At 46.1% G+C, this 25,781-nt stretch overlaps 1 protein-coding gene and 1 pseudogene across 1 annotated transcript; both read left to right on the top strand.

Moving 5' to 3' along the window:
* Window positions 1-11,628: 11,628 nt before the first annotated feature.
* ELOA (elongin A) lies at window positions 11,629-25,353 on the top strand. The gene is made up of 11 exons (XM_028113822.2): window positions 11,629-11,781; window positions 16,485-16,541; window positions 17,571-17,677; window positions 18,819-20,007; window positions 20,342-20,456; window positions 21,212-21,367; window positions 21,474-21,571; window positions 22,529-22,709; window positions 23,027-23,138; window positions 23,836-24,014; window positions 24,978-25,353. Exons 1-11 carry the CDS (start codon window positions 11,629-11,631, stop codon window positions 25,037-25,039), a joined length of 2,409 nt encoding a protein of 802 aa, XP_027969623.1. The 3' UTR covers window positions 25,040-25,353.
* Window positions 16,854-16,933, top strand: LOC148164558 (U4 spliceosomal RNA; annotated as a pseudogene).
* Window positions 25,354-25,781: the final 428 nt, after the last annotated feature.

Below are 25,781 nucleotides of genomic sequence, written 5' to 3'. Positions count from 1 at the left end.
CTCTAGCTCCTCTCCTCCATGCCATCCCAAAGACACACTCTGGGCCTGTTTTCTTTAAAATAAATAAAAGGGGTACAGAAATAGGGGGGCAGCAGGGAGAAGTTTTCCCCTATTGTCATCTAAGCAACACTCATGTAAGAACATTTGGGAAACACTGAAAAAAATGTTTAATCAGTTCAGGCCCATATAAATCCAGTCGCCACGGTCGTTCTGGTGTGTTTCCTGTGCCCCTCCCCTACTTCACTACACATAGATGATTCTGTTTTGTTCCTTTTATAGTTGTAATCATATTGGTGACACTGAACTGATTATAAAAATGACAAGGCAGCCGTAGAGAGGTAGCTTGAGTACGGTGCAGAGAAAGCAATGGGTAGCTGTACCCAGGAGAGACAAGAGTGTGGAAAGCAGTCTCTCCTACGTTGTTGGTGGGAATGAGTGCCTTTCTGGAGGGCAACTTGACAAAATCTACCAAAATCTTATATATGCATGACCTTTACCCCATAATTCTACTTAGAATTATCCTACAGAAATAAATGTTCAATTGCACACAAATTTAGATGAACAGGGTGTTTTAATACATCAATTTTTAGTAAAACAAGAACACACTGGAGACAACCTAAGTGCTTATCAGGAGCTAAGTTAAATAAATTACAATGTGTCCATGGAAATGGACCGATGTTGATACGGAAAGTGCTCCGTAGTATGTTGTTACGGCAGACAGCCCTAGAAGGATGGTATGTGGTGTCCCTTTTCGGTATGAAAGGCAAACACAAAATGTTTAAGTCTTGAAAGGGAGGCACTGACCTGTGAACAGTGGTGATCACGAAGAGTGAACTGGTGAGATTCAGGAGGCAGGGACTTGATCCCCGGAAACTCCTGAGGCCTGCTCATGTCACCCTGAGATTCGGGCTCTACCTTGAGGTCATGTGGCTGGGTCCCAGTTCTTCTTACTATCTATGTGACCTTTGACAAGTCACTCCCCTTCTGTGGCTTCATTTTCTCACAAGTCAAATGAAGATCATGACTGTCCCTATCTCACAGGGTTGAAGTGAGAATTAAATGATGTAATTCATGCACAACTCTTAACAGTGCTTAAAGCCTATGAATTTGCAGAATCAGTATAAGCATCAGATTCCTGAGTTTGCATTCCACTTTGCCATTCATTGAGCAAATTTCACTTCTCTGAGCTTCGGTTTCCTGCAAGGTTGTAAGGATTTGGGCTAACAGTATCTAAATATCTTGCTGAAGAAATTGTCTCTGGCTACAGTTCCTGGCCCTGTTGCAGAGTTGGTAACCCCAGTCTCTGGATTCTGCCCCTGAGACTGGGTCCCATTAAATCTCCAATTGAGGAGGAGCACACTTCACTGCTTTCAGAGCCGGAAGTAATTGAAGTGGGCGCAGCGGCCCCAGTGCCAGAAGCCGGGGGGCTGGTGGGGATACGGTGAGAGGCAGGCTTCTGCAGCTACTCAGCTCTGCACATGTCCAGTGGAGACGGGCCCAAGAGCTACCAGATTTTACCATTTTGAAGAGAAGTTGCGAAATCCCCTTATTTTTTCCTCTTGGCAAAGTTCAATGTTCTAAACACAGTGAGGACAAACAAAACATGGCGGCCAGTTATATGTAGCCCTCGAGTTTCCCATTTGCTATCTCCACTCTAGCTTTCCTATGTTTGGGTTAGCAAAATATTTACTGAGTGCCTGCTCATGTTTACTGTCCCGTCGCCTCAGGTCGGCCAGCCTAGCGTTCCCATCAGGTACTAACTCAGCTGGGTTCGATATGGTATCTCACTGTGGCTTTAATTTGCATATCCTGGATTACTACTAAGGTCGATCATCTTTTTATGTATCTGTAGGTGTTTTCCTCTTCCTCAATAGAATTTTTGTTTCAAGTCTTTGGATCATCCTCTAGCTACTGATAGATTTAGGGCTTCCCTAATGGAATTTTTTTTTTTTAAGATTTTATTTATTTGACAGAGAGAGACACAGCGAGAGAGGGAACACAAGCAGGGGGAGTGGCAGAGGGAGAAGCAGGCTTCCCGCAGAGCAGGGAGCCCGATGTGGAACTTGATCCCAGGACTCCAGGATCATGACCTGAGCCGAAGGCAGACGCTTAACGACTGAGCCACCCAGGCACCCCTGGAATTTTTCTTTTGAATAACATCACACCCACTAGACTGGCCTCCCTGTTTAGGTTTGGGGTTGTCTCCCCATCTTAGGAGACCCACCACCAAACACAGTGCCTGCCGCAGAGTAGGGGCTCACTAAAGAGTTGAATGAATCAAGTGCTATTTCTTTCTTCTTTTTTTAAGATTTATTTATTTATTTGTCAGAGAGAGAGTGAGAGAGCATAAGCAGGGGGAGTGGCAGGCAGAGGGAGAAGCAGGCTCCCTGCTGAGCAAGGAGCCAGATGCAGGACTCCATCCCAGGACCCTGGGATCATGACCTGAGCCAAAGGCAGCTGCTTAGCTGACTGAGCCACCCAGGCGCCCTCAAGTGCTATTTCAAGAGCATGATATTTCTGTATTTATTTTGCAGTTCTTGGCACAAGTATTATTGATTTAGCTATCAACTTATTCAACAAGCACAACTCCGTGCTTTGATGAGAAAATAGACTGAGAGACTGTGTCTTGCCCCATTAAGGCCAGAAAGTAAAAAGAGGAACTGGCTGGCCCTTAAGGGAACTGTGATTCTTTTAGGTGATTAGGGAAGTTTCTTTTGAAAGGAGTATTGGCGCTTGAGAGAGGGCAAGATTGGATCTCGATAATCATCAGCATAGAAATTACCCTAACATGAGCCTGAGGATAATAAGCCTGAGAGGTGAGTGCTCCCTTGGGAGTTGGTGCATCACATTAATACCTGGAATTGAATGTGCCCCTTTCCCCATGACATAGAGGGCTCTCCCTCCTTCATTGCTCAGTCAGAGAGTGAAGCCTCTTCCATGTAAAGTAGAAAGGACATTGTTTTCACAGCCAGAGACCTGGATTCCATTGCCAGTGGTTTCTGTTAACTCACCAAGCCTCAGTTTCTTTTTCTGTAAAATTGGGACAATAATAACCTGACTCATGAGGCTGTCCTTTGAATGAGAAAACAAAACAAAACAACAACAAAAAAATGAGAAAACATATAAAGCACTCGCTTATGTTAATAATACTAAGTCTCCCATTTGATTTTTGCTGTTGTTGTTACCATAACTAGCATTCCCTCATACCAGGTCAGAGGGGCCTCTTATCTGGTGGGGAGAAATCTAGCACTACAGGTGACTCTGAATCAATCAGCCTGTCTTAGGCAACTCTGCTCCCCTGCGTAGTCTTCCAGCGGATTTGCTGATCAAGCCTGGTCTGTCTGTGGTGGCAGTTTCTCTGATTCTTGGTTATGCAGCAACTTCTCTAGAGAGTAAGTTCCTTGAGGGCTGCAGGGTGGTCACGCTGGTTTGAACATGGTGGTTCTGTATGGCTGGAGGTCATGCTGGTTTGAACATGGTGGTTCTGTATGGCTGGTTTTGCACCTGTGCTCAGATGACCTGCTTTCTGTTTTCAAGGTAGGAAGAATAGGCCTGTCTCACAACCCTTTTAATCAGTACCCCCTGGAAGTATTTGTGGATGTGTTTATCAATTTCAGGGTGTCTGGACCAAGATTGGGGCAAGGGGGAAATACACTGTGAGCACTGCTTTTTCCCTTGGCTCTCCTTCATTTACCCTCCACTCAAGTCATGCTTCCATTTCCTCCAATACTGCAGATTCTATGAGAACTCCAGTGCCTTTACACCTGCTGTTGTCTCTCCGGGAGTGTTCTTCCACTCACTTCTCCCCTGGCAAATTCCTTCCTTCTCATCCTTCAAGAGCTAGATCAAAGGATCCCTCTCTGAAGCCTCCCCTGGCCCTCCAGCACAGTTGGAACTCTCCTCCTGGTCCATATTCATTCACTCCCTCACTTAGTTAGCTATAGCTAACTAAGGGTCTGTTGTGTACCAGGCAGAAGCTATTGGACTCAGTAAAAAAAAAAGTCCTTGCCCTCAAGAAGTTCACAGGCTAGGAGGAGAGACTGACGGAAACATGCAGACAGACAAGCTGACTGTGTTAGGGAAGCACCGACGAGGAGTACCAGTACCACACCGGCCTTGGGGGACAGATGATAAGGAAGTTTCCTGAAGGTGGTGACCTAAGTCTTAAGAGTGTGTGGGTGTACAGGTGGAGGGACTGGCTCAGGCAAAGGCACAGAGGAAAGAAGTAATGTGGTGTGTGCAGAACAAAGGTAAGCAGATGGTTTTGCTAGAACATACGCAGGAGCCAGAAAATGTAGGAGACTTTCTAGCACCATATGAAATTGTCATTTCTGTGGGTCAAAACAAAAATAGTCAGATATCATCAATTTCATATGGTTCAAGTTAATATGTTACCCTAAGGGTCTTGAATCTTAGTGTTTCTCAAGCTTCTGTCATTCTTGAACCAACTTCATGATTTTAACCTTCCAGGAATTCCTAGCTACTAAGTATCCTATTCATTTTTATATAAAGAGGCTCCCTTTTTTACTTAGATACATTTATTTTAAAAGGAAACTTTATGTCAAAATGGAAAAAAGTGTATCATTTGACATAAAAAGAAGCTCTGAAAACAAAACTCTTGCTAGATCCTGCTGCCCAACATGCTCTGCCTAAAAATTGTCCCCCCAAAAGAGGTCTAAACAATTGTTGGAGTAGTTTGCCGCTGGAAAGTTTGAGAGAGAGGACATCATTTAAGAATCCAAGAAAGTTCATGGCAGGGATTTCAAGGAGAAGATGGAACTGAGAAATATTTGGGAATGAAAATCACCATGTTTAATGAGATGTGGTGGAAGAGAAAAGGGGAATCAAGAATGGCCTTCAAATGCCTAGCCTGGAAGGCTGAGGGTAGATGGTGGTGCCAGCTATAGATGTGGGAAACAGTAATTTAGGAGGGGAGGTGGATGCGGTAAATTTTGCACATCTTGCATTTGAGATACCCAACAAACAGCCGGGTGAGGTTTTGGAGCAGAGCTGTTGGGTACAGACAGCCCTTGAAGCTGAGAGTGTAAGCCCTCTGATAGAGGAGCTAGGGAGGCAGCCATCTGAGCAGCTGTGCTTTGCTGCAAATCCTCCCAGCCTGAGAATAGGTCTTTGCCCTCCCCCATGGAGGAGTGTTGGAGTTTCCTGGGGGCAACGGTGTTCTTAGTCATCTCTGCCTCAAGAGCTCCTAGGAGGAAGAGGGGGAGGAGAGGAGGTTTAAGAAGATGGCAAGTTCCATCTTGAACCTGCTGAGTCATAGGGCCACAGGGCGGGGGAGGGGGGACATCCAGGGGGAAATGCCCATCCAAACAAATTCTGAACTCCATCCAGGCACTCTAAAGTTTGAGACTCATCCTATAGATTTGAGAGTCACCAGCCTATAGGGGGTGGTAGAAACCATGAGAGTGGCTGAGAACACCCAGAGTGTAGTATCAAGAAAGTAGCAGGCCCAGGACTAAACCCAGAGGAACCACATCATTTAAGGGAGAGAAGTGGTGGAAAAGGAGGCCATTAAGGAGACAGAGAAGGAACAGAATCAGGAGAGTGAAGTGTCATGGAAGCCCATAGCCTGGAGTTTCCCAGAGAGGAGAAAGCACGGATGTCAGATACAGCAGAGAGGTCTGCCACTATAAAAACAGCTTGCAATTGGGATTTTACTGGTGACCTTAGAAAAGTTGTTTTCAGTATAGTGGTGAGAATAGGAACCAACACTCGTACTGCATTGAGGAGATGAACAAACATAGACATCAAATGTATGCTATATTTTTGGGGAGGTATAACATACCTTTCTTACTTATTCACTCAATATTTATTAACCAGCTACTATGTGCCAGGCATGATTCTAGGTGGTGATGAATAAAGCAGTGAACAAAAAGTCCCTGCTTCTTGGAGCTTACATTCTAAGGGTAGAGAAGGAGAGACACTATATAGAAACGTACCAGGTGGATGTAAGTTTTTTGAAGAAAAATAGTGACAGATATGTGTGTGTGCGCACATGCGCTTTTTTTTTTCTTTAAAGATTTTATTTATTTATTTGACAGAGACACAGCGAGAGAGGGAACACAAGCAGGGGGAGTGGGAGAGGGAGAAGCAGGCTTCCCGCAGAGCAGGGAGCCCAATGCAGGGCTGGATCCCAGGATCCTGGGATAATGACTTGAGCCGAAGGCAGACGCTTAACGACTGAGCCACCTAGGTGCCCCGCACATGCGCTATTTTATATCAGGAGATTAGATAAGGTCTCTGATAGAGTGGCCTTTTTGTTTTCTTTAAAGATTTTATTTTTTTGGCAGAGAGAGAGAGCACAAGCAGGGGGAGCAGCAGACAGAGGGAGAGGGAGAAGCAGGCTCCCTGCCAAGAATGGAGCCTGATGTGGGGCTCTATCCCAGGACCCTGGGATCATGACCTGAGCGGAAGGCAGCTGCTTAACCAACTGAGCCACCCAGGTGCCCTGATCGAGTGACTTTTAAAAGCGATTGCTGAGTTTGTTTTAAAGGACAATATCAGATTAATTGTAGTCTTTAACTCTTGGTATTGTCTACAATGTTAAAATACTTAATTTATAGGTTTTATCACTCCCCTACCTAGAATCCATGAAAGATTATAATATAATACAAATTCCTTGCCATGGTCTCTAATCCTAATCTGCCTTCCTCATCAAATTCATCTTCTCCTTCCCATTCCACTGCAGCCGTACTCACCAAAGCTAAACTGATTGATTGAATGAATGATTGAATGAATGAATGAAGTGTGTCAGTTGGATGGTGTCTTCCCAGGTGGCTTCTCTGGCAATGGGCATCAAGGTCAAAGAGCTTGAGCCTTGGTGCCGAACAACCATGGCTTTGACGCCTGACAGTGCTGCTTACATGTTCTATGACCTTTCTCAGGTCTAAATCCTTAGTTTTCTCATCTGTGAAATGGAGATTGCATGAGATCTATATTGTAGGAATAAGGATAAAGTTGATAGTTCATGCAAATTGTTTAGCATGATGCCTGGCATATTGCAAGTGCCAAGAATTTGGATTATTATCATCATCGTTGTTATTACTTTGATCAGCCCTCCTCAGTTAACAGATAAGGAAGCAGGGCTGGCCAGAGTGAGTCAGGAGAAGTGACCTGCATTAGGTATTCAGACACGTGGGCAGGCCAGTGTGGGCTTTGGACCTGAGCAGAGCACGTTTGGGGTTTGTCATTTATTGTGTTGGAGCTAGTTGCTCAACCTCTCAGAGGGTTCTCCCTCCTTAAAAAGCCTCAGGAGATTGTTGGCGGGTGGAGAGATGACATGTATACGAGTGACACAGAGCTGGGCCCACCCACCTAGAAGGCAAGTAGCCCTTCTTCCCGCCCCGCCCTGTGGTGGTGCTGCCTTCTTAATCTCTACTTAACCCAGTGGGTTTTATTTATTTATAATTTAATCAATCCAGACTTAATCCAATCAGTGTATCTCTTTCTTCCTCCCTGCCCTCCCCCGCTTTCTCTCTTTACTGTCCAGCTCTGTCAGTTCCAGGCTCACTGCCTTTGGAGTTCGTGTTTTTTAACAACTTCCTTCCAAGGGCATTCTCAGCAAAGACCATAACCACATTCTAAATTGCGGGGGCTGAGGGCACGGGCTCACTTACATTTTCTAAGCACCAGTGTCGTCATCTGTGAAATGTATAGTGAGGATTAATTAAAATAACGTTATTGGTTGATAGCCTTCTGTCAGGTATGTTCACACGCAACCTCATTTAATCTACAAGACAGTGGTGCCGGGAGGCAGATCTTTCATGCAGCTCCATCAGTATTTATTGAGTGCCTACTATGTTTTAGCCATACTAAACAGCCATACTGTTTTAGCCACAGCAATACCTCATGGAGCTTACACAATGGGAAGAGATTATAAAAACATGAACCACTAAATAAGGTAATTTCAAATTGTGATAAATGCTCTTAACAAAAATAAAGAGCTAAGAGGAGGCATTTAGGTTACTACCTAGATACAATTTGTATAAAGTCATATAGTATAAAAATACCAAAATATAAACATGTTACTTTAAATTCTTATGGTAGCTTTTTTTTCCTGGTAAATACAAATTCTCAGTGGACTACTCTCTGAGGCCATTACAGAATGCTGCTTGGCCCTCTTTAGACAAAGGGCCTCAGAGAGTTTCTGGGCCTGATATTCTGAAATTGTTAGTAGAGAGTTTAATCCACCTTCAAGGCAGTCTGTGAGAGGTGTGGATTTCGAATCTCAGACCATTTCCGGGAGCTGGCACTCTCCGCTTTCATTGCTGTATTTGAGGAAGGCCAATCCAGCCTGTGAAACCAAGAAAGATGCCATCCCTAAGTAAATAACTAACTGAGCATGTTTGAAGGATGTGAAACAAAGATGAATGTAGTCAATTCAGAAAAAATGAGCCCGTTGGGGAAGAAAACAGTGGCTACAGCTGTGCAGAACAAAACTGCCCAGATGGAGGGTTTTATATTCTCCTTTACAGCAGAACACAATATTCTCTTTACCAAAGCAATGAATTTTCCCCAATAATTGCTGCTTAAAAAAAAGGGAAAAAAACCCTACTGTATACCAGTTGCTTAACATAACGTATTAATAAGCTTCACAAGAAATATATAAAGTAGGAGGAAACAATTTCAGCCAGTGTAAGTAACTTGACCAAGAGCCACTGTTAGCACTGATAGAGTTGGGCGTTGGGGCTCAGTGACAGCCGGAGCCCCAGCCCTGCATCCTTTACACACACCATCTGACCAACCTCAGATGCTGCCTACTTGGTAAGACAGAGGAGTGGCAGAGCCCAGACCAGGAGAGGTCCAAGAGGGAGGCCCTCCATCCACCGGTAGTCCTCCCTCAACACACGGTTCAGCCCACAGAACCTCACCTCACCATTCCATGAAAGGCAAGGCCTCCTCTCTGCTATGGAGGACAAGATGGTTGGTCGTGTTTTATTTTTTTTTATTTGTTTTTCAATGTTTGAAATGACTCTAGTACCAGTCAGCCTGATATTACTCTTTTCCAAAATTAAAATACCTTTAAGGTATTTTCATTATGGGGTGACTGGCTGGCTCAATTGGTAGAGTGGATGACTCTTGATCTTGGGGTTGTAAGTTCGAGCCCCACGTTGAGTGTAGAGATTACTTAAAAATAATAAAATCTTTAAAAAAAGTTATTTTCGTTATAAAAGTAGACCATACTTGTTGCAAAAACTCAAAAGTGTGCCCACCAGAAGATTCCCATCTTTCTCCCATAGTATAGCCTTAAACTGCCTTCCGAGCAGAATAAGATAGGTCTTTTAATTCCTCTCACGGGGGCCCTATAGGGTAGGTAAGAGCTAGGGAGCCCCCCCCCCAAGTTTTCAGATGATAATCTGGGCTGGCCTTAGTTTAATAATAATTAGTTCAGTTTTCAACAAACGTTCATGGAATGTCACCTGTGTGTTAGATGTTGCTGATCTAAGATGGACAAAATAGCCTCTGACTTTAGGGAACTCATTCTGGTGTTAAACACCCTTGTGTAAACCAAGGGTTGCAGTGGTAATCCCTAGTGAACATATACAGAATACCATTTTTAGGACTGGTTAAAAACTTTCTCTTTAATCAGAATGACACCTAATTTACTAATCAGGGAAGTATTCATATACTCAAGTGTAAGAGTTCTTTACTTTGCAGGTAAGTCTGACTCGGGCTGACGCAGATGGGGCAGAGGAGTGGGGTGCACCCTCTCCAGTAATCCCTAGCAGCATGCATTGTTTCTTTTCAGTCTGGTTGTTGAGATCTCCCTACGTAACATGCGCAAAATGTTCCGTGTGCCCCAAGTATATGCCAGGTCGGTTAGTCAGCAATTCTGCTTCAAGAATCGGCCTGTTTTCCATTACACCGATGGTACATTTTCAAAATGGAAGGAATTTAAAATGTAAAAGCATTTGCTGTGGAGAAGAGGGAACTTTAGGCCCAGGACCAGAATCCAAGTCTCCTCACACCCAGTTTTATGCCTTTTCTGTTACACCCCACAGTTGAGTCTTAGGGCACCAAGTGGGTGGTCATTAATCTTGTATGGACTTTTTTTTTAAAGATTTTATTTATTTATTTGAGAGAGAGAGAATGAGAGACAGCACGAGAGGGAAGAGGGTCAGAGGGAGAAGCAGACTCCCCGCCGAGCAGGGAGCCCAATGCGGGACTCGATCCCGGGACTCCAGGATCATGACCCAAGCCGAAGGCAGCCGCCCAACCAACTGAGCCACCCAGGCGCCCTTGTATGGACTTTTTATCCAGTGCTGATTATATCATCTGTATTGTGCTGTGCAGCAGAGATTTAAAGCTGGACAGGTTGGTCACTGCACTTGATAAACAGCCCAGTGGCAAGACAGAAGAAACAGTTGACTAGTTGACTATCTACACCCTGAAAGGGGTCAGTTGCAGAGGGAGGGACACCAAGCTGAGTGGTGGGAACACAGTAGGGGGTGCTTCTCAGCATAGTGAGTGAATGAAAGCTCATTTGAAGAAACTATATTTTCCCCCCTCCTTTGCCCAGAACTGGGATCTGGACTTCCCCACATTGGATGAGAAGGTGAGAGGTCAGGCTAACTACACTGCCAGGTTGCTGCTGGACATTGGATTAGGATCTAATCTGATCTAATCAACTGAGAGGTAATCAATGCTGATATTTTTAGTTTTCAACTCTTTTCTTGTTCTTTTATTAGTAATTATAGTCTTATTTGGTGCTTCTAGGATGATGTCTTGGGCTGGTGTGATTCGGGTCCTACTGCTTCAGATGAAACAGCCATTCATCCATTCACTCAAGAAGTGTTTATTTGGTGCCCATGTACCAGACACTATGCTGGGGGAAAGTGAGACACACAGGCTCACGTATTATATTATCTCACGTAGCTGAACTGTTTGACTTTTGGCAAATCCCTTTCTCCCTCTGGCTCCCAATTCCTCGAACTATTCAGAGATGTGCCCCCACAGTGGACCTAAACCATTTAGATTCAAATTTCAAGTTCATCTCTTTCCTGTTGGGTGACCACATGCCGGTTAATTTGGGCTCCCCGAGCCTGTTTTCTCATCTGTAAAATGGGGATACTAGAACTCGTCTCATCGGGTTGCGCTCAGGGTGAAACAAAGACTGCCCAGCCACTGGCGCTCCGCGCGCTCAGCCCGGTTGGTCGCTGAGGTTGCCCTCGGCCGACTCCCGGTGGGCCGGCCGGCCCCAGACCCGCTGACAGGTGGGAATATGGGCGTGGCTCCCAGTCCCCGACCCGGGGGCGTGGCGAGGGTAGGACGGATAAAGCAAGTGTGTCTGGCGTGGCGGCAGCTTTCCGTCTTGACTGGACAGCCGTGAGGTTGGCTGAGCTTAGGCTCCGGGCGTCGAGGACCGAAGCGGAGCCGCCCGGCGGCGGCTAGCGGGGAGCCAGCGCGCCCAGACCACGCGTTCCAGCCGCTCGCGCGCGGCCGCCGAGCGGGCGCTGGGAACCCGCCCCCCCGACACCCTCCCCAACCCCGGCCCTGGGGGCGGGGCCCGCAGCCGGCCGCCTCCTCCCTCCCCCCGCGCCCCGCGCCACCCCCCCCCCCCCACCGCCGCCGAGGCCCGGAAGGGGCCGGTCGCTTCCGTCTCCGCCGGGGATGCACGGAGGGCGGAGCTGCGGCCCGAGGACGCAACGCGAGCCCAGTTCCGGCGAGGAGGCCGCGCCAGTGACAGCGATGGCGGCGGAGTCGGCGCTCCAAGTTGTGGAGAAGCTGCAGGCGCGCCTGGCCGCGAACCCGGACCCGAAGAAGGTGAGCGAGTGCGCAGCGCGGAGGGGAACGGGCGTTGGGCGCGGCGCGGCCCCGTAACGGTCGCGGGCCCGGGCGCGGCCCCTTCCCGACCGGCCGGGGCCGCGGGGGCTCGGACCCGGAGCCAGGCCCCGCCGGGCTGCGGCCTGGGTCGGCAAGTTCGCGGCAATGGGCCGCTGCCCGCGCGGGGCAGGGGGGCGGGGGGGCGCACGACGGGCGCGGGGCCTCGGCGGGCCCGGGACGGGGGCGCCCGCGGGCTCCCGGCGGCTGGGGCGCGCTCGGTGCGGACGCGGCGGGCCGGCCGGGCCCCCGGAGCCGCTCCCTCGGCGTCCCGGGCCAGCTGTTTCCCGCGGGGCGAGCCCGCTGGAGCTGATCCTCTCCCCGCGAAATGTGCCTGCTTGCTTAGTGTCTTCGGATGTTCATTCCGAGGGAAAAGGAGCCGGTTTTGCCTGTGCTCTGATGGAGTCTAGGCTCGGTGTGCGGTCCTGCGTCTCTGAGAGACGTTTTTATAGCTTTCCGGCTTGATATCAGAACGTGGACCTTTGTGCTTTCTCAGTAAATCCCTCTCAGAACAAAACAGAATAAACCTCACGTCCTATAGCTGTACGCACACCTAAAAACTTAGGTGGCAATCGGAACAAACAAACACAAAAAAAGGTTAGAAGTTGCAGTTCGATTTCCTTTTGGCCTTGATAGGAAGGTGAGAGCTACCTTTTCTCGTTGCTGCGAGTGATGGGCACCATTTTTAATTGTACTAAGCTTTATTTGGTTAACCTTTTTAACTGTTTTTGTGAAGTTGAGCGCATTCCTCTCCCCTCCCGACTTTGTTTTATCCAGCTTCTCAGTGTCTGGGAGAGTGTCTGGATGTTAGAAAAGAAATTTTTTTTAACTCAAATACACTGATGAAAACACTGAGGTGTTAGACATTCTCTGTGAGCGCTCTAGCTCACAGTGTGCAGTTCCTAAGAGTTGGATCTCTGAGCCCCAGAGTGCCTTTTGAAGAGGAAGTAATGGAGGGAGCCAGGCGAGATAAAGTGCTGGTGAGATTTGAGTTCTAATCCGTTTACCAGCCATGGACGTTGGGGACGCACTTTGCTGAGTGTTTTTGCTCACCTGCTTCTTCCTAGGACCCAAGTCAGAGGGGGATGGCCAGGCTTATAGGAAGTGCTCAGTAGATATTAATCACCACTCTTTACAGGGTTTTTGTTTTGTTTTATTTTTCTTAAGGGCTCTTTTCTCTCTTCACCTTGTTCCCAGCCTGTCATAGATGAGATTTTTTTCCCTCCTAAAGGCTATGCAGAGCATGTCACCATCAGGCCACTTTTTAAGTCTTCTCATGTATAACTAGAGCCACTTCTTCAGGAAGCCATTTTAGTTTTAAATCTGTGAAAACTTAAACGCTTTTCATTATGTTCCATATTTCATTGCAACTCCAGTACCTAGTGGCCAGACATATTTACAAGTTTCTTTTTACAATAACCCTTTGTGGACATCTAATAAATGGTCATTATTTTTGAGCACTAGTTGGTTTTCCTTAACACTTTAGGTTTGTGACTGATTTTTAAAACCTTAAAGCAGTATTATGTTCTACTCCCTCCCTCACCAGTTTGGTCTTTATTACTATAAGGTTAAAAAAAAAAAAAGGACCATGTAGTAGCCATAGTCATTTTCTCATTACAATTTAAATTTTGAAGTAGCTTTAATAGTAATTGATGTGCATGAAATTTCAAATTAGGAAAAGCTTTCTTGGCATTTCATCCTACTTGAACTATTCAGTGATGATTGTGAGTGTTTGGGCTTTCACTTACCAGGTAGCAAATCACCCTAAACTTCTGGTTTTGCATTATCAAGATGAGAAAATGTTGGGAGCTCCTTTTTGCAAAGGGCACAATAGTTGGCATTCAGAAATGAGCTAACTGCAGAGGGAAAACTGCAAGCTGGCACACTGGCCTTCTCAACCTTCTGTTAACCCAACAAGCTCCCACAGGTTGTTCTTGAAATTGCAAGATGATTATATGGCAGTATTGAATTTGCAACTAACTCATGATTTCAAACCATTATTGGCCAAAGGGTTGATTCCAGACCTATGTTCATGGATTTCCTCACATTAAATATCGGTGTTTAACTGTAACTTTGTTTTAGCTCTAAGTCCATCAGTGATCTGGACTTACTTGGGGAAAAGGTATCAGACCAGGATCACTTGGCTCCTACTATCTAATTGGAAACCAGTTTTCATGGGTGGTAAAGTTACTTGACCTGTGTTACATTTTGAATGTGAAAACTACCAAGAACACAGTTTGATGGCAAGTAGAGAACAAGGGGTCAACATTATTAACATCTTTTGCTCTTTGGGTTGAAGCAGTGTGCAGAGGACAACTGAGATTCCTAAGTGTCTACCATGCAAATGTTTGGCATTTCTCAATGAGCTATTATCAGTTCTTGCAAACTGTGCAGTTGGTCCCTTTGATAACAGCAAGTTTCCACCTACCTGAGGATGCCCAAAGTGCTTTTACCTTGTTATTACTTTGTACTTTCTTGACCCTCTTTGAAAATAGAGGGGCTCTGAAGCCCTTTTCCTCTTATGTTGTGCTTAGTCACTTTGAAATCTCCAGGGTTTTAGTTTTGTTTGCTTTCAAGTCACCCCTGCTAAACCAAAGCAAAGCAGAAATGCAGGATTTACACTTCCAATTAGTGTTAAGCTTTGAGATGAACACTCCCTCCATGACTTCTGGCCCCATCCTTATATGTTGGCTTTGTAGAGGTCCTGGGACTCTCTGTGCCCATGGTGACCTACTTTACTCTGTGGACTCTAAACTATTACTAATGTAATACTGATGAAGAGCTCTTCTGCTTTGTTTCCAGGCACATGAACCCCTGTTCAATTTTCTTTTCCTGTTTTCTAAGGACAGTGTTAATTGTGTTGGATGTTTCTCCTGTCTTTGTAGTTCATGCTATTGTAGACACACTTGACTTACTAACTCATTAGGCAAGTTACCTAACCTTACTGGAGTGTTTTAATATCTAAAGTGGGGAGAAAACTATCCACTTTACAGAGTTGGCTAACAAGGATGAAATATGTAACACATGTAAGAACTTAGCATAGTCTCAGACACAGAGTAGATGGTCTATAAATGCCTTCCAGGGAATGGCATTAGTGGAGACAACCAGTTTTTAACCTTTACAGTGATCCTAAATTTTCCTGTAAGAAAAGGAATTGCCATTAATGTTTGCACCTATTGCTTGGGTGATAAGAAACACTCATAAATTTTATCCTGAGTTGGTTGATGATGGTGATCACATTTGAAGTGTGGAGGATAATTTTCATTCAACAATGAAGGTGAAACTCCCTGGATATACTACTCGGCTTCTCATTTTTTCCCAGCCAAACAAGATTATCACTTGTGATCCAGTTGCTCTGCCTAGAGACAAAGTTCAGTAATTATTAAAGTAGAATGACCAGAAAAACATATTTGCTACTCCACCTAATAGCAATATGGCATACTAATTATAGCCTGGGCTACACATGGAAAAAGAAACAGATCTTGTTATCTGGTGCTTAAATGTGAAGGTAGTCACAGTTAATCTATTTTGAACTATTTGTACTTTGCACCACTCCTGGAATGGTAAGTATGTTTATATACATGTAAACATTTCCTGAAAAGAAACATAGCCAATCATGACTTTGGGCAGAAATGGAGTAAGTAGGAATTAGCTGGGGAATATCTGGTTGATGATCAAGGATAGACATTTAAAGAGCTGGCAGTTGATGAATGAAATGATTAATAATCATTTATTAAAAAAAAATAAAGGCTTTAGTGAGCTTTTACAGTGTTCCAGGCACTATGGCCAAGGACTGCACGTGGTTTGTCTATGTGAATCCTCACAACTTGTAAAATTGTAAAGAGACAGGATCAGTTCCTTTTTTGCAGATGAAGTAACTAAGATTCAAGGAGGTTAATGACTTGCGCGGGATCACCCAGCAAGGAGATGACAGGACCAAACTGAAACCTGTCTCTGACTCTGGAGCTCTGTCTCAACAGCTCTGCTATCCTGATTCTGACCTAGTTTTAGAACTCTAGAAAGGAAGTGTGGCCAAACCCAGATCACTTGTCTAATCTACCCAGAGATTTTGTGTTCACAATTTGTACCAGCAAACCTCTGATTCTGGCAACTTGAAATTGGTCTTGAAATTCCCACTTGTATTAAAAAAAAAAAAACAAAAAACAACAAAAAAAAACAGTTCTATTAAACTGACTCTTCCTGGAACCATGATACCCTTTTCCTGGACAAACCTCCTCTCCGTTTCACTTTCCTCTGTGCTGGGTCCATGGGTAATTTCCCTAAATTGGCACCTTTCTCAGAAATTCTCTCTCAACTTGAGGCAATGATAGTTGCTGATGACTTTTATTAGAGTTGGTAGGTTTGGTTCTCTTATCTAAGTCTTATCTCCCTCTGGTGTTACATAGTAGTTGAAAGCAGGGAATCTAAAGTCACAGACCTGAGTACATCTGGCCCTTGGATCCTGGGGCAAGTAACTTAACTTTTCTGAACCTGTTTTCATACTTGTAAAATAGAGATAATAACCATACTTCTTACTGTATAACACATAGAACTTAGTAAGCACTTAACCATCATATTATTCTTATTTGTTCCAGTGAGTGATTATGATTTTATAGAAATTAACGTTTATTTTCTTCTCTCTGCAGCTCTTGAAATATTTGAAGAAACTCTCCACCTTGCCTATTACAGTAGACATTCTTGCGGTAAGAAGCGTTAGATATTATATAACTACATTCCATCCCCTTCCCACTGGAGAGGTTGTACAATAAGATCAAAAGCATGGGCTTTGAAAGTGAAAGAAACCAGACACAAGGCCATGTATTGTATGGTTCTATTTATATGAAATGTCCAGAATAGGCAGATCTATAGACAGAAGGTAAGGGGTGGGGGGAATTGGGAGAAATGGGGTTTCTTTTTAGGGTTATGGAAATGGTCTGGAATTAGTAGTGATGGTTGCACAGTATTGTGAGTGTCCTGGAAACCAATAAACTGTATCCTTTAAAAAGGTTAAAACAAGCCTTGCACAGTGACAGTATTGTAGCCAATGAGGTTTATCCAAAGTGTGATTATTGCTAATTGAAAATAAAATAGAATGGTTAAAATGGTGAATTTTATCTTAAAAAAAACCAACAACACCTTAACTTTGGCATCAACTAGTCATGGATTCAAATCCAAGTTCTATAACTAGGCTGTTCTTCGATGTAAAACAGAACAGATTCCTGCCTCGCAGAGTTGTTGTTAGGACTCATTGAGATTTGTATGCAAAAGCTCTTAGCTCAGTGCCTGACACCTGCTGTAATCACTCTTGTTAGTTACTGTTATCCTCATAGAAGTGTTTTAATACAATGTTTTCCTCTTCTGAGGTTGGTGTGCTTTGCTACTCTGTGTCATTAGAGGTTTGAGGCATAGACATAAAGTAATTTTGTACTGAGACTTGCAAGGTATGTTTTAGGAAGGAGTTTCTCAAAGCAAGAGGCCTTATTTCCTTAGAAAGTTGTGAGCCTAGGGACACCTGGGTGGCTCGGTTAGGCAGCTGCCTTCGGCCCGGGTCATGATCCCAGAGTCCTGGGATCGAGTCCTGCGTCGGGGCTCCTTGCTCAGCAGGGAGCCTGCTTCTCCCTCTCTCTCCCTCTGCTTGTGCTCTCTCTGTCAAATAAATAAAAATCTTAAAAAAAAAAAAGTTGTGAGCCTAGTTCTACCACCCCCTAACAATTCTTTTGTCAAATCTGTAGGAGACTGGAGTTGGGAAAACAGTAAATAGCTTGCGAAAACACGAGCATGTCGGAAGTTTTGCCCGGGATCTGGTGGCCCAGTGGAAGAAACTGGTTCCTGTGGAACGGTAAGAACATTATTCTGTAGGTCTGTTCAACTTCATGGTTAAAGCTGGCACTTGGAATGTTTACAGATATGTTTTCTTTATTATTCCTTCTCTGCCTTCTTATTTAAAATATTTATTTTAGGGGTGCCTGGGTGGCTCAGTCCATTAAGCATCTGACTCTTGGTTTCAGCTCAGGTCATGATCTCAGGGTCCTGGGATCGAGCCCTGAGTCTGTCTGGCTCTGTGCTCAGCACGGAGTCTGCTGGAGATTGTCTCCCTCTCCTCCCTGTGCTCCACCGCTGCTCGTGCTCTCTCACTCTCTAAAATAAATAAATAAAATCTTTAAAAATAAATAAATAAAATATTTATTTTGCCTTGATTATAAAAATAATCAGTGATCATTATAGGATTTTAGAAAATATTAAAAAATAGAAATAAGAATAAACATTTCTTGTAATTCTGCCATCCAAACATAAGCATTATTATGCTTTTTCTATTATTGTAGAAACACTGAGCCTCCCACTCCCCCTGCTTGTGTTCCCTACCGAGAGTGGGGGAATGGGGGAGGGAGAAGCAGGCTTCCCGCGGAGCAGGGAGCCCGATGCGGGGCTTGATCCCAGGACCCTGGGATCATGACCTGAGCCAAAGACAGACGCTTAATGACTGAGCCACCCAGGCGCCCATAAATGAATAAAATCTTTATTTTTTTTAAAGATTTTATTTATTTATTGAGAGAGCATGAGCAGGAGGAGGGGCAGAGGGACAAGCAGACTCCCTGCTAAGCAGGGAGCCCCATGCAGGGCTCGATCCCAGGACCCCGGGATCATGACCTGAGCCCAACGCAGATGTTTAACCAACTGAGCCACCCAGGTACCCCTGTGTTGAAATTTTTTTAGGCATTTTTCATGTCCTCAAGATATTTGATCTTGTATCTTGCAGTTAAATGCATCATTTTCTGTTTTTGGAATTATTTGAGTTTTCCCAATCTCAAACCTTAGTTGCGTATCTTTGAGCAGGATATTCCTCCTCTTCCCAAGACCTTGTTTCTAACTCTGCATCCTTTTCATTTCTTTTTGTGAGTTCCGGTTCTGTGACTTTGTCCTCTGAACAAGGATTACACTGCAATTTGTACCTGCTCTATCTGCTTTTTCTATTATTGTAGAAACACTGAGCCTGATGAACAGGACTTTGAGAAGAGTAATTCCCGAAAGCGCCCCAGGGATGCTGTTCAGAAGGAGGAGGAGATAGAGGGGGACTACCAGGAAAACTGGAAAGCCTCCAGTAGCCAATCCTATAGCCCTGATCACAGGCAGAAAAAACACAGAAAACTCTCGGAACCCGAGAGAACTCACAAAGTGTCTCACGTTCAAGAGAGGAGAGATGAGAGAAAGAGGTGCCATAGAGTTTCACCAGTTTATTCTTCAGACCACGAATCTTCTGATTATGGCCATGTTCAGTCCCCTCCATCGTCTGCCAGTCCCCATCAGATGTCCATGGACCATTACAGATCCTTGGAGGAGGACCACGAGCCCTTTGTTGCACACCAGAAGCCTGGGAAAGGCCATAGTAATGCCTTTCAGGATAGACTGGGGATTAGTCAGGACCGACACCTGGGGGATCCCCAGGGGAAAGGGGCTGTGAGTCAGAACAAGGAACACAGATCTTATAAGGAAAAACGACCGGTGGATGCCAGGGGAGATGGGAAGTCATCTTTGAGCAGGGAGAAATCACACAAGGCCATCTCCAAAGAGGAAAACCGAAGGCCACTCTCAGGGGATAGCACAAAGGAGAAACCGCCCTCTAGTGGTGTCAAGAAAGAGAAGGAGAAAGAGGGCAGCACCAAAAAGAAGTTTTTACCCCCCTTGGAAGTTGCTTCAGACAACCACCTTAAAAACAAGCCAAAGCACAAAGACGCAGAGAAAACCAAATTGGACAAAAACAAGCAGAGTCTAGACCTCTTAGACATAGGAAAGGGGGCGGGAGACCCGCTGCCCAAGGTGAAAGACAGGGTTTCTAACAACCTAAAGACTTCAGAAGGGAAAGTCAAAACTTCTCATTCAGATAGAAAGTCAGTGGGTTCCCTCCCTAAGGTTGAGGAGGCAGATGTGGATGATGAATTTGAGCAGCCCACCATGTCTTTTGAGTCATACCTCAGCTATGACCAGCCCCGGAAGAAAAAGAAAAAGATTGTGAAAACTTCAGCCACGACTGTTGGAGAAAAAGGACTAAAAAAAAATGATTCGAAAAGCACTAATAAAAACTTGGACTCAGTTCAGAAATTACCTAAAGTGAACGAAAACAAGTCAGAGAAGTTTCAGCCAGCTGGAGCTGATTCAGCCAAGCTGAGAAAGGTAAGCCCTTCAGCCACTTGGTGGCTTCCCAGCTGGAGCATCTGGCCCTGCAGAGCTCCCTGGCTGGCTTTTAGGAGGCCTGTTGAATTTGTGTCCAGGCCCTCTCTAGCTGCCAGGGCAGCTAGCACCCAAGATGCGTATCTCCTGCGTCCCATCGTGCTGCACCCATCTCTGTATTTCCTGCCTTTGGTGGTGTCATACCTGGCTGACGGCCCCCCTCCACCCTGGATCTGCTTGTGAAGTCGGCCTCGTCAGCACTGCTGGGAATGGGCTGTAGGGCAGAAAGTTGTGCTCCTCCGTGGGGGCTGTCTACTCACTGGTCTTGTCTCTGCAGGTCCCCACGGACGCCTTGCCGGTGTTGCCAGACCTCCCATTACCCATGATACAGGCCAATTACCGGCCACTTTCTACCCTGGAATTGATGTCCTCCTTGCCACCAAAGCGAAAAGGTAATTCTCTGCTTTTTTTTTTAAATGGAAAAAAAAGATTATAACAATTTATTCACGATGTCCTAAGATTTTGGTGCACTTCCTAGCCTTCCAGGCTCTGGAGTTTGATGGCTTGGGTTTGAATACCAGCTCTGGCTTCTACCAGTTCTGTGAACTGGGGTGATAATTTCCTTGGACTTCAGTTTCATGCACTATAAGTGGGCACAATAATGGTATCTGCCACACAAGTCTGTTAAGTGGATTAAAAGTGATAATGCTGGTAAAGCTCTTAACTCTGGGTTTTCCCACATAGTGTTTCATAAATCTTAGCTGCTGCAGTTACTAGCTGCCCTTTATTGTAAATGTTCTGCGTGAGCTTTTGATCTTAAAAAAAAAAAAAAAGGTTCTGTTTTTAATAGCAAAAGAATTAAAAGCCACCTAAGTGTCCCTCGCAAGAGACCATCACTAAACCATGGTTCATCCACACAGTGGCCTCCTCTACAGCTGGAACAAAAGTGGAAAGTCTGTCGGATATGGGATGATTTCTAAAATGTGGTAAATGAAAGAACGATAGTGGGTGTTATTGGTGAAAGTGGAATAAAATACATAGTTGCTTATTTTTGCATAGACTTGATAGAAGAATACACAAAACTGGTAGCATTGGTTGCCTTTGAGAAAGGGCACTGGGAGGCTGAGGAAGGGGGAGAGAAGGAGAGCTCTCCCTGTAGAGCCTAGTGCCTTTTGTGACGAACAGTCCTGTCTTCCTTGCCCTGTAGCGCTCTCTTCACCCCAGGAAGAGGAAGAAGCTGGATTCACTGGACGAAGAATGAATTCTAAGATGCAGGTGTATTCTGGCTCCAAATGTGCCTATCTCCCGAAAATGATGACCTTGCACCAACAGTGCATCCGTGTACTTAAAAACAACATTGATTGTAAGTCCCATGCTTTTCTCGTGCTCTAAAACACATTGTGGCCCTGGGACCTCACCATTGGGTGGCTTGGCCAGTATTCAACACTTTCACCTTTGATTTTCTGCAGCAATCTTTGAAGTGGGTGGTGTGCCGTATTCTGTTCTTGAACCCGTTTTGGAGAGGTGTACTCCTGATCAACTATACCGCATAGAGGAGTATAATCACGTGAGTACCCTGTGTGGGTGCAGAGAAGGCCATCTTCTGGCTCGTGTCTCCAGAAATAGCTTTGTCTCTGAGTCTGCAGTCTGGGAAGGGCAGGTAGCAGTGGCCGGTTCACCGTTCTGGGCATGTTGGTTTGCCTACGGGCCTTGAACAGGCATATTTTTAGCACCTGCTCTGGCATCAAATCAAGATGGGTTTCAAAAGGAGCAGAAAAACGCTGCCCACCCTTCTCTTGAGCTTGCCCGGTCACAGAGGGCAGGGAAGAATTTTGGCAGCACGGCCTCTGGGATCCAGGGCAGGGACAGAGCTTTGTGTGGACACGCAGGTGTCTGGTGAATATAAAAGAGCACAGGGGCACCCGGTGCCTCAGTCGGTTAAGCGTCTGACTCTTGATTGCAGCTCAGGTCATGGTCTCAAGGTCGTGAGGTCAAGCCCCATGTCAGGCTCCGTGCTGGGCATGAAGCCTGCTCGAGATTCTCTTTTCCCCTGCCCCTCCCCCCTTTAAAAAAGAAAGAAAAACAAAAAGAGCACAGATGGGCTAGGTGTCTCCTAGAGACATCCCAGTGTGACCAAATGTCTTACAATGCTGGGACACCTAATGATTGCATTAGCTGGCTGTCTCTAATTCTGAGGGATCATCCTTAGGTGGTCCCCGTGCCTGGGTGTGTCATCATCCCAGTTCTACCTGTCACTGGTTTCCGAAAGGAAAAACCTGGTCTTCAGCTAGTTTCTGTGTTGTCTTCTCTCCTAACCCCACAACCCCCCAAAAGCAGCTAGTACAATGCCTCGCACTTAACATTTTTTTAATATAGTGACTTTTTTTCTAGAACTGTTGTATTTTAAAATACGACTACGAGGACCAAAAAACCATGAGGAAAGTGCTCACCCTGAGGTAATTAGGATGGAAAAGAGGTATGTCAGAGTGCGTGCACATACGTGATGCCCTGGTTCTGATTTTAGGTATTAATTGAAGAAACAGATCAATTATGGAAAGTTCATTGTCACAGAGACTTTAAGGAAGAAAGGCCAGAAGAGTATGAGTCGTGGCGGGAGATGTATCTGCGGCTGCAGGATGCCCGGGAGCAGCGGCTACGAGTGCTGACCAAGAATATCCGATCTGCCCATGCCAATAAGCCCAAAGGTAATGGAGGGGGGTTCCGGGGGAGGGGGGACCTGGCACAACAGTAAGCCCTGTGCTCTGGTCGACTGCGGGGCCTTAGCGGGCCGTGCTGATGTAGCCTCCAACTCTTGAATCTGTCTTGCTTATGCAGAAGCTGGGCAGGGATGGGCTGTACCTTCTGCCACCACACATACTATCTGTAGGGGTTTTCAGGGTTAATAATCCCCTGGCTTTGGGGGCACCTGAAAAGCCTTTATCTCTTAATAGTGTAGATTATTAAAATCATAGTAGGATCTCTGCTCAAAAAGGCAGGTATTGATCTCCATATTTCTCAACAGGCCGGCAAGCAAAGATGGCCTTTGTCAACTCTGTGGCCAAACCGCCTCGTGATGTTCGACGGAGACAGGAGAAGTTTGGAACCGGAGGAGCAGCTGTGCCTGAGAAAATTAGGTAAGCGCTCGGCAACTTCAGTGTTTCTGTGTGCTCAGGGAAAAGAGCCCCAGGAGCTTGTCGTTCAGCCCTACAAGGCAGCTCAGGGGCAGGAAGCAGTACATTTTGGGGGTGAGAGCATGGCCTTGCAGAGTGGATTTTGGAGGCCGACCTTAACCAGCTCAGCGCTTGACCCACCCTGAGCCTCCATGTCCACGACTGCAGTGTAGGCCCATAATTATTCCTGCCTCTCAGGGAGGGTTAAGATTAAATGGAGAACAGGACCTGGCTTCTGGGAGACACTCCCTTGTGCTTTCCCTTTCCCCATTTAAACAAACCGTGCTCCTGGGGCGCCTGGCTGGCTCAGTCATTGGAGCATGCGATTCCTGGTCTCGGGGTCATGAATCTGAGCCCCACGGTGGATGGTAGAGATTAAACAAAAAATAAGAACCATGCTACTGTGATGACTACCTAAGCTTAGTCATACTAGCATTTTCAGAAAAAGATTTATACCCAGAGGGTGAAGTTAGTTGAGGTCCTTCATTTTGAAGGGCGAACGGCATCATCTCTGTGCCGTCGCCAGAATCGGGGGCGCTAGGGTCGGCCGGGCAGAGCCACAGAACGGGGTCTTCCTCCGACAGGCCAGCCTCAGGCTGCTGCAGCCAAGGGCAGATTTCTCCCACTTGGGCCTAACCCTCTGTGTTGCTCTGTGTTGCAGGATTAAGCCAGCCCCGTACCCCACAGGAAGCAGCCCCGCCCCCTCCGCAAGTGGCAGCTGCAACAGCTTTAGCGGCAGCCCCGAGGAGCCAGCCTACGATGGCCCGAGCACCAGTGGCACCCACTTGGCTCCCGTGCTCAGCACTGTTTCCTATGATCCTAGGAAACCGACTGTGAAGAGTAAGTAGCTCGGGGGTCATGCTCACATACCTCAAAACTGGTATTTGCAGCCTTTAACGTCCCGGCCGCTGCATCGTGTTCTGCGTGCTAGATGTAGATGAGGCACATGTCCGATGCTCTGCACGTAGCTGGTCCGAGTGCTGGTGCCCCCTTCCCTCACTTTGTGCGTCATACACAAGTATCTTCCAAGTAACGATCGTACTGAATATCGTTTTGGTGCTGTGTTTTTTTTTTTAAACTAAATGTAAACCGGTTTCTCCGAGTAATAACAACATGGGGTTCATAACTATTACTATTGTCCATGTGGAGGGTTTAAACCTATAACCCCCAGCTTCCAAGTATTTATTTTTTATATTTAGTTGCGTGTATTTTGTATTGTATTAAGTGTATTACTATCTCCAGTATTCTAAGGGGGGCGTCCTTCCCTAAAAGCAGGCTTCTGTATTCACTCCAGGGCCCCCGGGCGGGTAGAAGTCGTGGCGTAAGCTTCGGCCGTGCTCGGGTTAATCATTCAGGAGGGCAGGCTCACCATCCTTAGGTGGCGGCTACATGGAGCTGGTCTTGGACCTGTTGCTGCCCTGGGCAGACGGGAGTGAGAGGGCCACTTTTTGCTGGTTTGGATACTGGGGAGGCAGAGTGAAACCGTGGCTCAGAACGGCCGTGAGCGTCTAGAGGTAGTGAATCCCAGTTCTGCCACCCGTTGCCCAGCCTGGGGGGTGGCGGGCAGGGGTGGTCAGCCCGTGTCTTGGGGTTGGTGAGGTGGTCATGGGCCCGGCAGGTGCTCCGGCAGCGGAGCCACAGGCCACTCTTCTGCTGTGGTGCTGGGACAGGACGCCTGCGTGTCCCCCTTGGTCTGCTGGCGCGGACCCCAGAGCAGCAAGGCTGGGCCTCGATTGTCAGCCGCTCACAGTGTGTGTCCAAAGTGCCACAAGCTGAAGCAGCTGCCTTATTCCCTTCTCACAGAAATTGCCCCAATGATGGCCAAGACGATTAAAGCTTTCAAGAACAGGTTCTCCCGACGATAAACTGAGGACTTGCCTTGGAGACGAAATTTGTGGAGAGGAGTACCGGGACAACGGGGCTTGGGGAATGGAACTTCCAAAGGAGACCAGGACCCTTTGCTTGGAGGCACCTTGTGGGCTCCGAACCTGCACGGCCCGCAGGTGTTGCCCGTGAGCCTGCTCGCCTCGGCCTGGAGAACACTTCAGAAGTCTGAAGAAGATGTGAAGCCTCAGTCTTAACTGAGGATTTTAAGGTCAATTATACTTTTGTTGTTAATTAGCTTCTTTGTAAACTATAAGACATAGTTTTAATTAATAAATATTGCCCCCAGATTGTATTTATATTACCCCAGTATTTTTTTTTTCTTTTTTTTTTTTTTAGGCCCTCTACCATATACTTAGCCTTTTATTTTCAGGGTCCTTTATTAAATTTAGATAAAAACCTAGTGAAAGCCATTCCCCTGTCACGGTTCAGCTCTTCTGAGGGGACTCTGGTTCAGAGGGTGGGCTGGGCATCCTCAGAGCCTGTGTGGTGCCTTGTGCACGGAGGGCCAGGAGTGGGTCCTGGGCTGCCTGTCCTACCGGGGCGCCTTGACATGGAGACCCAAAGTGTCCAAGGTAGACCCCTCACCTCTGAGGCCCTTCCCAGTGTTGCTTTGAGTTCCTATGCAGGTGCATCTCTTTCTTCATTAAATAGTATTTATTAAAGGAAGTTACTTGTAAAGGTCTAGAGTTTTTCCCCATCCTTTTTGCCAGTTCCCACTTT

Source organism: Eumetopias jubatus, unplaced genomic scaffold (genome assembly GCF_037043125.1).
Source record: "Eumetopias jubatus isolate StellerSeaLion01/CBP00866 unplaced genomic scaffold, mEumJub1_p1.0 scaffold_4, whole genome shotgun sequence".
NCBI classification, from domain to species: Eukaryota; Metazoa; Chordata; class Mammalia; order Carnivora; family Otariidae; genus Eumetopias; species Eumetopias jubatus.
The sequence above is the reverse complement of the archived record's forward strand: the minus strand, read 5'-3'. Positions and strand labels throughout refer to the sequence as shown.

Coding starts and splice junctions, on each gene's coding strand:
- ELOA (XM_028113822.2), top strand. CDS start 11,629: ATGCACGGAGGGCGGAGCTGCGGCCCGAGGACGCAACGCGAGCCCAGT. Junction 11,782..16,484: donor CGAACCCGGACCCGAAGAAG/GTGAGCGAGTGC, acceptor TTCTCTCTGCAG/CTCTTGAAATATTTGAAGAA. Junction 20,008..20,341: donor ATTCAGCCAAGCTGAGAAAG/GTAAGCCCTTCA, acceptor TTGTCTCTGCAG/GTCCCCACGGACGCCTTGCC.